Raw genomic sequence first — 12,193 nt, forward strand, 5'->3', positions numbered from 1 at the left:
CCATTCCCTTTATTCCGGATCTTGGTACTGAGCACCGTCCAACGTGATGTGACACGTAATGTAGATTTTCCTGTGGAAGAGAAGCTTCCACTGACCAGCAAAGACAGGTCCTCTGGATGTTCTGTTCTCTGCAAGTGATAAAGCAACTTTCTGTTTTAATCACAGTCTTTGAGAGTTTGCTGATGTGGATCACTTCTTTGGGCCTAATCACCCCAGATGAACTGATAAATCAGACGTTGTACCCTCTGCATCCTGGTTACAGAGAAATTCCTCAGAGTTTGGGTGTTCCAGGAAACCAGGCTTGGTGCCCAGGCAGCCAACCTCTTTAGCTTTTTCTTAACTGCCATGGGTTACATTTTGATACAAATAATGCCCTTATGATGCCATTCTAAGTAACCTTCCATAGTAAAGCTATGAATTGGCTGTGAATTAGCTCTTACTACCTGTGGTTTTTTGTTCTTATAGAAAAAAACCTGTGGGTTTTTTGTTCTTGTGTGTAGAAAATATCACAGAGCGTTATGGAACCCTAACAGGCGAGCTGCATATGATTGAACTGGAGAAAGGTCATAGTGGTTTGGGTCTGAGTCTTGCTGGGAACAAAGACCGATCCAGGATGAGTGTTTTTATAGTGGGGATTGATCCAAATGGAGCAGCTGGGAAAGATGGTCGATTGCAGATTGCAGATGAGCTTCTAGAGGTAAGTTCTTGTGGAAAACACTGGATTTACTCTCGCTGAATTGGTGCAATGGAACCATCAGTTTCCAGAAAATCCACCTGGGACTCATATGGTGACTGAGAAAATACTGCTTCCCCAATAAAATAGATGCATTGCAGCAAATTTGGCCCTAGACCAAATCTCTACTAAGTACAGCCCATGTTCCCATTAACTTCCATTAAAAGGTTGTGACTGTATAGCACCAGAAACAATTTTTGCCCCAAGACACTAATAAAGATCACACTTCAAAAACATTTTTTGTGTGTTGCATTTTTATTAGGACTTTTGAAAAACCAAATGACCCATCACGCCCCGGTAATGAGACTGAGCCACTGGACCTTCTAGAAGTTGAATCCCTCATGATAGACGTGATGGGGGTGGGGTGTGGCGGGGCCAAACTTAAGGCTAAATAACAAAAACAGTAATTCAGCCCGCCAAGCAGAAGACACTTTTGGACCATACTGATAGTGTTTAGAATTGTGTTTGCTTGATTTTTTCGTCCTCACCTCCTGTAGGCTGGGATCCCCGTGTGTTTTCACTGCTTTAACCATGACCCTGCGTTTCCCTGTTGCCTAGGAAGCCTCTGTCAGCAGTGGCTGACGGGATGATTGGTGGTTTCCGTTAGCTGCTGTGCTGCTTAAGCACAGTCTGCTCCCCAAACCCTGAATCCCCTGGCACCGCTTCCCCAGTGGCCTGTTCCCAGGCCTTGAGTTTTGAGATTAACTCGGGGCCTTCCCAGGATGGTCTCTGTGGGTCACAGGTGCTTCTACAGAGTCCTCGTTTGGTACAAAGCGCTCTAGAAGCTCATCGCCTGCTGGGCTGCTCTCCTATAGTCAGCCCAAGTGGTGCCTCTTTAGTTCATGGAGATCAGACTACACGCATGTTATTTTAATTTCTTTTTAAAGATTTTTTTTGATGTGGACCATTTTTAAAGTCTTTATTAAATTTGTTATAATATCACCTTCGTTTTATGTTTTGATTTTTTGGCCGAGAGGAAGGTGGGATCTTAGCTCCCTGACCGGGAATCAAACCACACCCCCTGCATTGGAAGGCGAAGTCTTAACCACTGGGCCACCAGGGAAGCCCCCGTGCATGTTATTTGAATGTTGGCTTTAAACTTGCGCTTTTCTTTACTCAGCGTCAAAGTCAGGTTCATGTACTGGGAAGGAAAACATAGATAATATTTGAAAGGAAGAAAGAAATGTACTTTTCATTAGATAGGATGATGAAATTTGTGACATTAAAATTCTAAGTTCATTTAATGATATTTATTTCTCATAGATCAATGGTCAAATTTTATATGGAAGAAGTCATCAGAATGCTTCATCAATCATCAAATGTGCCCCTTCTAAAGTAAAAATAATTTTTATCAGGTGAGGATTTTTTTTCCTGGTTTTTGAAGTATTTTTCCTTAGTCTTTCAATTCTGAGTTCTTTTGAATGAAAATAAAACCTATATAAGTGTGTGAGTGTTGTAATTCCAGGTCTTTGGGGCTACAGAATTTTCTCTAATAATTTGAGTCTTCAAGCTAAAGAATGAAAATAACATGAATGGTCATGATATGACAGGTCGGTGCTTTTTTTCCTGTAGAAATAAAGATGCGGTGAGTCAGATGGCTGTATGTCCTGGGCATGCAGTGGAACCTTTGCCTGTTCCCTCAGAGAATCTTCCGAATAAGGAGGTGTGTAGCTTATATTTGTTTTCCTGGGAAGATCTGAGTAATACACCACTTATTAATTCAGCTACCAATTATACAACCCTTGCAGGGATATAAAAGATAAATAAGTTGTAGCCTTGGCCCCCAAGATATGTATAGCCTGGTATAAGAAACATTTATGTAAGTACGCACACTGCTTACACGAAGCCTACTAGTAGAGACTGCAGAGGGAATAATGAAGGTAGAAAAGGAGCTGGCAATTTTACCTCTGGAGAGAGAGTGAGACTAAAACTTCATGGGGGAGGTTACAGCTGAGGTGTATGTTGGAAGTAGATGACTTGGGGGCCATAAATATTGCAAACAGAGGACGTGGACTGAGGACTGGCCTGAAGGCTCTGGCAAGTGCAGAGAATTGATAACTGAAGAGTGTTACTGAGTGGCGGGAGGCAGGCCACGGGTAGGGTAAGGTTGGACCATGGGGATCACCGTGCAGACTTTGTCTTTGAGGCTGTGTCTTTGCAGACTCAAAGAATGAAAATTGTGGTTTTAAAAGCTTCTCTGGAAATGGTGCAGAGGAGAATCACAGGTTGCAGGGCAGAGACGTTAAGTTAAAGGGAGTAAGAATATTATTGGAGTAGTTCAGGGGCTAGGTAATGTGGGCCTGAACTAATGCAAAAAAAAAAAAAAAGAGAGAAGAAATGGTTATGTCAGATATTTAGGACCCAAATTGACATTACTTCATTCCTAATTAAATATACTCAGGAAATGTGACTGGTTGAGAATCTGTTTATCCAGTAAATATTTGTTGAGTGTCTGCCTTGTTCTGTGTTTTGGGCTGAGGATAGACTGGTGGATGAAACAGACAAGATGTACCAGTCTTCCAGATGTGTGACTTGGTGACACGGTAGATGGCTAACTTTTACCAAAATAGAAAAAAGAAAAAAAGAGGAGCAGATATTTGTTAAAAAAAAAAGAAAAAGGAGAACATTCTCTCTAAAGCAGCTTAAAAATGAAGTGCCTGTTGGAAAGCCCGGTAGGAGTATCCATGGGGACATTTGGTCTAAAGTTTAGAGATGAATCCCCATAGATGCCGACTTGGGAGCTGTGAGAGCTAAGGCTCTGGCCTATGGAGAACATCGAGAAAAGACGAGGGCCGAGGTCAGAAGTGTGTGTATCAACAGTAAGGAGGAAGCCTGAGCAAGAGAGGTCAGAGATAGAGAAGAACCAGGTAGCTATGTGGCACAGCAGCGGAGGAGAGCCCCATTGAGAAAGGGTGTATTCCACAGCCTTGAAAACTGTGGGGAGCTCAAGTGAGAAGGTGGATAAAGAGAGTTCGTTGGATTTGCCAATGAGGGGATTATTAGTCATTTGAGAAAGCAAATGATGGATAGGAAATTAGGAAAGAGAAGGCAGTGGCTAGAGGGTGACAAAAAAATTGAGTTTTTGGTGGGAGTTTTGATTTGGAGATGCTTTGGATACATGTTTAGAATGAATAAAAGGAGATAGGAGAGAATAAAATTAGAGGAACCGTGATAACTATCAGTGGGAAAAGGTGTAGAAATGGGAATGCCCTCCCTAAATTAGTATCTAAACATTGGGCTTTTCTGTACCTAAGATGCAAAAATCATTGTCTCATCTGGTGAACTGACCCATTGATCATAATGGTGAACTCAGTCAAATGGTTTTTCAGAATTATAAGAGATAAAATTTTATTTTCATATGAAGTGTACCAAATATGTACCTTGAGAAAGTGAATTTTAATAATTTTCAGGTAAAACATTTAATAGCTCCTAAATTCACTTGGTGGCTAGCACAGTAAAGCGTAGTGAATGGTGCCTCTGCTGGTGTTCTGTGTTTCAGTGCTTGCGCCGTTCAGAGCTGGGTTGCTATTAAATATCACTGTAAAGTAAATCCAGGCAGTCTTGAGAAGCACTTTGTGTCTTTGTGCCCCCAAATAACTGCTGTCTAATCCCACTTCATTTGTATTTTAAAGATAATATAACGTCAATAAATGTCATGAAATAATAAAATAGTAGTAATGGATTACAGCATATGAAATAATTTTGGTTAAGTGGCCCCTGTGTTTAAACAAACAAAACTACATAACAGTTGCCTATTTTGTCATTTCTTTCCCTCTGTCAGGCTGAACCAAGTGTTACTACCTCTGATGCAGCTGTGGACCTCAGTTCATTTCCAAACGTGCAACATCTGGAGCTTCCCAAGGTAAATCTGCTTTGAATTGGAGTGAAATGATGTGAATTCCTTGACACTGGTGTTCTAATTCACTGGTTCTCAAAACTGGGTGCCACACCAGCAGTATCAGAATCACCTGAGAGCTTGTTAGAACTACAGGTGCCTGGGCTCACCCTGACCTCCTGAATGAGTAGCTCTGGGGGTGCGCCTGCAGCTTGTGTTTTAATAAGCCTTCTCTGTGATGCCAGTGTGCACTAAAGTTTGAGAACCACTGTGCTAATTGATACTTGGGCGGGGACCCAGCTTTTCCTGCCTTTATGATTATCCCAAGGTGTAACATTTACTGATCTTTCCTTTGATTTATTTACCAAGGACCTGCTATGGAGGAAATAAAAAGAATAAAGAAACAGAAGTTATAGTCTTTATCCTTTGTAAAACCAACAGCTCGAATAACTAGAAGTCTCACTAATAGGCATCCTTGAGGTATTTGCTTTCGCAACAATCTGAACCTTAGGATCAGGTGACCACTTTTAAAGAAGTGGTTTGTTGAACAGAAACTTACAAATGCTTTCAAGTGCTGCAGGCTCATGCTGGAATGCAGGTGAGCAGTGGATGAACAGAGCATAAGCAGAAAGAGTAGTGATGTGCTCGGGTAAGAGAGGAGGTGGAGTGGGGGATAGGGAGATTTAAGATGAAATGCTGCAACAGAAGGGAGTGCTCCCTCCACGACTCCCCAGCTGCGAGCCAGGGTGCCAGAGGCAGTTTGTCTGGGTTGAACCCTTGTTTCATCAGGTGCAGACACACACTGTCTTCCTGTGCCTCCATTTTCTCACCTGTAAATTGAAGATGATAGTACTACCTTTGATAATATTGTAATTATAAAGATTAAATGAGTTGTTTATAAAGTGGTGGGTATAATGCCTGGCACGTGATAAGATTTTGTTAAGCATTTAGTGGAAAAAAATACTGTGACTCTTGGTTTGATTTCTTTTTTTTTAAATAAATAACTCTACAAAAATGGATTGCTCTGGTCTTACCATACATATTTAAGAAAAGTCGTCATGGCCAGTTGGTGTTGTGGGTAGAGGGAAAAGAGCAGAAGTTATTAAAGCTTTTTCTGTCAAAAGGCCATACACTTCCATTCAAGAATCCCTCATTCTATTGCCATTTAAGAGAGAGTCGTTTGGGGCAGCAGGGGGAGAGAGAACTGGATATTCTAATGAAAATCTCTGAGCCTGTGTAAAGGAGTGAGATGAGAATGGATGTTCGGTAAACAACCAGCAAATGCCCTCTGTACTTAGTAAAGTACTTTTCTAACTCCAGTGAAGTGAATAGACAATAATAGCTTCAGATCTCAGAATTGAGTACATATAGTCATGGTAGATACAGAGTATTACGTATTCAAACGAGTATTTATTTGTGGTACTAGGAAAGAGCATCGGTATGGAGTATCCCAAATAGAGGGTAGCTCAGTGATTTATCTTCCACATTGGCACTGGGGCTTGTCATTCTGGTAGCACGCTGACCTTCCTATTCATCGCGCCTGGTTCTCTGACCACTGGATCAGCGTCTAGGGTTTCAAAATCCTGGCAAGTTTAGACACTTTACCTGAAGTCGATTTGACTGTATCCTGTAGAGTTATAAGTAGAAGGAATGTATGTGTGATAACAACACTTTTGTATTGTGTATCAGGCTTTCGGGCCTTTTCTTACTACACTTGATCCTCACAGCAAACTTGTAGTTGGCAAGTATTATTATTCTCTTTTTTTGGAGATAAGAAAATTGAGGTTTAGAGATGTTAGGTAACATATCCAAATTTCTAGAGCTGGCCAGAAAGGAAATTATAGCTAAGCTTTGCTTACCCTAAAAGTGTGTGATTTTCTCTGTATTATACACATGAAAAGAGCAGTGGTAGAAAGGATGCACAGTGACAATCGGAAAGTTGTCAAGCGTTAATCATCATTGCAAAGACACAGTGTTGATAATCTTTACAATAATAGTGAAGCCTTATCTTGATGTTGTGATCATAAATGTCCGGTGCCAAGCTTGGGTCTCATGTATACATTTCAGAGAAACCATGGCGAGACTCCCTTTTCTCTCTTTGGCTTTCCATTTCCCTGGGTGCAAAAGAAAAGGTTGCTGGCTCTAACCAGCATGAAATGTTTAAACCCTTATGGTAATTTATTTACTTAAAAGTTAAGAAAAGGTATGGAACACTTGGTTTTCATAAAAGAAAGTGTGGAAAATGTAGACAAAGTAGGTGTAGCTCTTCAAACTTTGGCAGGTTTTCAGCACGGGTCTTTGGGCTCAGAGTTGAGAGCATTTTCACCCTGCACCAAATCAGAACATGAGTATTTGAAGTAATCGGTCTGGGTATTCAGCCCCAGACAGGACAGAGCATGAGTAGTCATGGCAGTCTGTGTGCTAAAGGAGGAAAGAAGGAGCCAGTGTTAGTGGTTATCTCTAAGCTGTAGGCCAGAAAGAGGAAGCAGGAGGATACTTTGATTTTGAATCACTTAACCAGTTACACAGAACTAAATTCTCGAACCTTGTACATTCATTAAATTGTTGAATATGTTTTAGTTCTCTGAATCTTTTGTTGGAGTTACTAGGGATATGTTACTGGATATATATGCTAAAGATACTAGAGGTAGTAGACATATGGGAGGAGGGAAAACAGTTGACTATTTGACTGAGGAGAATTTAATCCCATTAAAATAGTTGAAAGTTTGCTTAAGAAAAGGAGAGAATTCTATTAGTGGATTATAGGACAGTTTTAATTGCTTTGCTAGCTCTTCGGTAAAAAGATGGTGTTCAGAAGTTTTGGTCACATACCTTTACATTTGGATAAAGTTAATCTGTTTCGTGTTTTCTGAGTGTTCCTGTTTTTGCTTCTCTAGGACCAGGGGGGGTTGGGCATTGCCATCAGCGAGGAAGACACACTCCGTGGGGTCATCATAAAGAGTCTAGCGGAGCACGGGGCAGCAGCCAAGGTGAGGCCTCCCCCTTCTCCCTGTCAGAAAGTGGTGGGGAGGGGGATTCTTTCTGTAACTTCACTCAGAATCTTCCACGTCTCCATCTAGGATGGACGGCTCACAGTCGGTGATCAGATCTTGGCTGTAGATGATGAAGTGGTTGTTGGCCATCCTGTTGAAAAGGTACTTTTCCAAAAGAAAGCAGATGATACCGTGAACCCATTCTTGGGCATGGCTAAACGTGTGTGTGTGTGGGTGTGTGTGGTCAGTCATAGGGAATCAGCGCTGTGTAGCTAGAATAGACAGATATCTGCAAAGAAGAGAAGAGGTTCTTTGGAAGTTATTTAATTTCTACTTTCTGTTTTCCAATTAAGATGATGTTAAGGTATTTTTCTGTTACCTGATAATTTCAATATTCAGTGGGCATTTTTGATAAATATCATTTCAATTTTCTCTTAGGTTAAGTGGGAACTTCTAAACAAAGCTCAACTTAGTATTAAAACTAAAGGAATATTTTTAATGGATGTTTGCTTCAATAAATATCCGCTATGTATATAGCTTTGTGAACAGATTTTATAACTCAACCATTAAGTGTACAACTTTTATTGGGGTTAAACAGTTATTTGTGCCTGAGTTTCTTCCTCCTCGAAAGTTATGTTAATACTGTACTTACTTGAGGACTCTCATAAATGCTAGGAAAAAACCTGTTTCTCTTGAGATTTGGAGTGCCAGTGGTTCCATTGCTACAATGGCCCGCAAGATGCTTAAACCCTTTTTAAATTCAGTTTTAATAATTGTATGGGTTTGATCCTTTAACCCACATGTGTATGTTTTAACTTTCCACTTGGCTTGATTCTTCTGTTGCATAGTTTTCCTTATCTTGCTTTTAACATAAGTGTTTCCATATTATTAAAAATGTTTGTGTAAGCCGCTTCAGGTTCTCTGTAGAATCAGAAGTGGGTAAAGCACCCCATATATCTTCAAAGGTTGTAAAGATCCAGAGAAATGGACGATATTAATTAGAAATGTAAAAAGGTCAGAACTAGACTTATAGTAGAAATTAACTGTGGCATTAATCAATATCAGGGAATTGGAGAAACTAAAATCGAAGAAAATGCAGCCATTCTTTCTTGACCTCTCAAGTCCTGACAGGGAAAGAATTTGTCTCTGACTCTTCTCTCAACCGTAGATGGTTTCAGATTCCAGCTGTAATAGTGGTTTATTTGTGTAAGTCTACTAATTTGCCTTTAAATTTTATTTTCCCTCGACACCAACACCCTGCCAGTTTATTAGCCTTTTGAAAACAGCGAAGACAACAGTGAAACTGACCATTCGTGCCGAGAGTCCAGATTCCCAGGCTGTCGCTTCAGCAGCTGGTGCCGCCAATGGAGAGAAGAAGAGCAGCCCCCAGTCTCCGATGGTTCTCCCGCCTGGCTCTCCGGAACCAGAGCCTGTCCGAGGTAAGGGCTGGTCTCCTGCTAGTCCTGCACGTACAGCGCAGTCAGACTCAGCATCGGGTCGCTATGTGGGAGCCGCCTGCCTGTATGTAGCCCAGTGCTTGAGAGGCCATAGTCAGGGAGCCTGCTGGTGAAAGGATAGGATAAAGAGAGGGGCTCCTGAAGCAAGAGCACCGGACTGTGAGGCAGGGGATCTGCGTACTGTACATTAACCAGACACAGAGCCTGGGGAAACCCATCCCGCCACTCTGAGCCTCTGCTTGCCCATCTCTCAGACAAATGTATGGTGCTCTTTTCTCCCCAAGGATCTTTTGCTAAGGTTCCCTGTGATTCCCGGTATCTCGCTGATACATTAGATATATCATTTTGTACATTCCTTTTTTATACTACTGAGCAAGTAATTTAACTTCTCAAAGCCTCAGTGTTCTCATTTTAAAATGGATACAATGATACCGCTTCACTGGTGGAATCAACATTGCCTGGCACTACATCAGACTGTTAAAAATGCACGTCTGTGTAGTTGATAGGGGTTTTGTCTTTTGAGTGTAAATAGTACATACTGTCAAAGCAGATGAAACAGTTGTATGTAGAGAATGGAAAGAAACTTGCGTGTATCATTAAAATGCCAGACTAGTATACTGAGGCAAATATTTCCTTTGACATATTTTTTGATAAAAATTACACTGGTGTTTAATAAAAGAACAAATTTCAAGCTTTGCAGCATTAAAAAAAAAAGTACTTAAAAACATTGCTTTTTTTCTTCAACTGGGGGAAAAAAATCTCTTCTGGCCTCCAAAGTGAAACATTCAGTTCTTCTGAACAGGTTTTTAAGGAAACAGCAGTTACAATGTTTGTAATATAGTTGGTTAAAAAGTCTTTTTTTTTATTGAAGTATAGTTAATTTGCAATGTTGTGTTAATTTCTGCCGACTCAAAAAAAAAATATATATATATATATATATATTCTTTTCCATTATGGTTTATCCCAGTACAGTGAGTATAGTTTCCTGTGCTATACATATACAGTTGGACCTTGTTGTCTAAAAAAGTCTTACAGTAATAAATATCTGATGAAAGTAATCCTTTATTTAGAAAGACTGAGTAGTTCACTAAAATCTTTTAAAAGTATGGTAATTTTCTCATTTTTCAATTTTAAGTTGGTCCCTAAATAGCATTGTCTATACAAATATAACATGCTAAATGGAAACATAACAAAGAAAATATCTTACACCTGTTCTTACCATTTCAGGAGCAAGAAAATAGTCTGCCTCTGATTCCTAGAAAGAGAGCATTGTTTCTAAAGCTAATCTATCAAGTATCTCAGCTTTCCCCAAATGTGGTATTTGTTCTATGCTCTTTGTTATATCACAAGAGATATGATGTGAAGACTCATAAAACAAAGTGTGAAACTATAGTCTCCTTATTTTTTCATAATCTAATCTTATGTATTTAATTTTTGAGTATATATGCACCAGGGTTTAATATCTGAGTTCATAAAACATTGAGATACAAGGAAAGAAACTGCAAGTGGGTCTCACTTGTTGTCTTATAAACTCATATATTAAATCCAGTTGCATGTATGCTCAGATTTGATTGCATAAGAAGAGATGCTCTAAGATAGGGTGAAAAGGAAAACCAAATCAAACCTGAGAAGCCTTGAATAGCAGGCACCGTAACCAGAGTTACTGATGTCCTTTGTGTTTTGTCGTCTTCCCTGAATGTGGGTTAGGTCTCCACCACATATCTCAGTTCTGAGTTGTACAAATCATTGTTTCACAAGAGGTTTGTTTGGTTCCCGTGAAACGTAGACTGTCAAAGTGGAACTAGAGGTTCAGTTCAGCTCTCTGTTCTCATTTTTTTACATGTTATCTCCAGTAATTAAAAAAAATACAGAGTAGTGCAGAAAATAATTTAGCAGGTAGTTTTGTACCTACCACTCTAAATTAACAATGACAGTTTAATCATTTGCTGGAGAGTTTTAAGTATAACGAAAAGATTAAGGTGAAATTGAAGTCTTCTTTGTGCCCAACTTGGGCCCGTGTTTCTGCTCCATCTTTCAAAGGCAACCAATGTGGTAAGTTTGATGTATATGCCTTCTAATCAATTTTATTTGTATTTCACTTCATTTTTAACTTATTTTTAGGTGCAAGCAGGTCGTCAACACCAGCGATCTTTGCTTCTGATCCTGCAACCTGCCCTATCATCCCAGGCTGTGAAACAACAATTGAGATTTCCAAAGGGCGGACAGGGCTGGGCCTGAGCATCGTTGGGGGGTCTGACACACTGCTGGTGAGGACACAGCCAGAGATACTCCAGATACAGAGGCAGCCTCTTCAGTGAGCCCTGAGAGATCATTGTCAGGGAGATTTCCATCAGTTTTATGAAAGGAAAGACAAAGGCTTAGAAAAATGTATCATTCATTGTTATTTTAATTTATAGGGCAGATACTCAACTGGGTATGGGGATTTTTATTTTGAGTAAGCCAACACTGACAATGATATTCCTTTATACTTGTGATTGTGACCTTTAGGTTAAAAATAGTTCTGTTATTTTATTAGTTCTTGCCATACTTTAATTTTCTTTGTACTGACTGGATACAGTTGGGTTAGACCCAGACTGAGAAAAATCTGAAAATTTGGATAATTTATAGAAACAAATTTCTAAATGTCAAAAGTGCTCTTAAACTCCGTTCATTCCATTTGCGGATAGGAAAGGTGATGAGGTGATGTATATCTATTATATATGCGTGTATGGGTTATTTATATATTTTATAATTTTTTTTCTTTAAGCTTCCCTATCATGTGAAAGAAATATAAGCTTCTTTCAGCACCTTAGGAAAAATTTTGTCTTGTTATGCTTTTCTTTCAGTTTTGATATGGGACTCACATATGGATGCAGTGAGTGTATAACCCTTAACACAGTCTATAAAAGTGCAGTGTGCTTTGACTCCATTTCTGCTCACCATCGCTATGGAGAATGAGATAAAGCATGGATTTGCTTTGTTTGTGCCCTCAGGGTGCCATTATTATCCATGAAGTTTACGAAGAAGGCGCAGCATGTAAAGATGGAAGACTCTGGGCTGGAGATCAGATTTTAGAGGTACAGAATGCTGTGCATTTGACCTTTGCAACTAACAAAGAAAAGGCTACTCTGGGGAGGATGGTCTTTATTTCTTTTTCCCTCCCTCCTTCCCTTCC

At 39.9% G+C, this 12,193-nt stretch overlaps 1 protein-coding gene across 5 annotated transcripts in view; it reads left to right on the forward strand.

Annotated features, from left to right (window-relative positions):
• The window catches only part of MPDZ (multiple PDZ domain crumbs cell polarity complex component), a 154,515-nt gene that overhangs the window by 128,630 nt on the left and 13,692 nt on the right, over positions 1-12,193 (forward strand). For all 5 annotated transcript variants that reach the window (XM_057721662.1, XM_057721664.1, XM_057721661.1 and 2 more), the window contains 9 exons: positions 501-697; positions 1,997-2,088; positions 2,306-2,396; positions 4,515-4,595; positions 7,466-7,558; positions 7,649-7,723; positions 8,826-9,000; positions 11,140-11,285; positions 12,012-12,095. In XM_057721662.1, the coding sequence (XP_057577645.1) occupies positions 501-697; positions 1,997-2,088; positions 2,306-2,396; positions 4,515-4,595; positions 7,466-7,558; positions 7,649-7,723; positions 8,826-9,000; positions 11,140-11,285; positions 12,012-12,095 (1,034 nt within the window). The remainder of the gene's footprint in view (positions 1-500; positions 698-1,996; positions 2,089-2,305; positions 2,397-4,514; positions 4,596-7,465; positions 7,559-7,648; positions 7,724-8,825; positions 9,001-11,139; positions 11,286-12,011; positions 12,096-12,193) is intronic.

The sequence above is a fragment of the Hippopotamus amphibius genome, chromosome 2, assembly GCF_030028045.1.
Source record: "Hippopotamus amphibius kiboko isolate mHipAmp2 chromosome 2, mHipAmp2.hap2, whole genome shotgun sequence".
NCBI lineage: Eukaryota > Metazoa > Chordata > Mammalia > Artiodactyla > Hippopotamidae > Hippopotamus > Hippopotamus amphibius.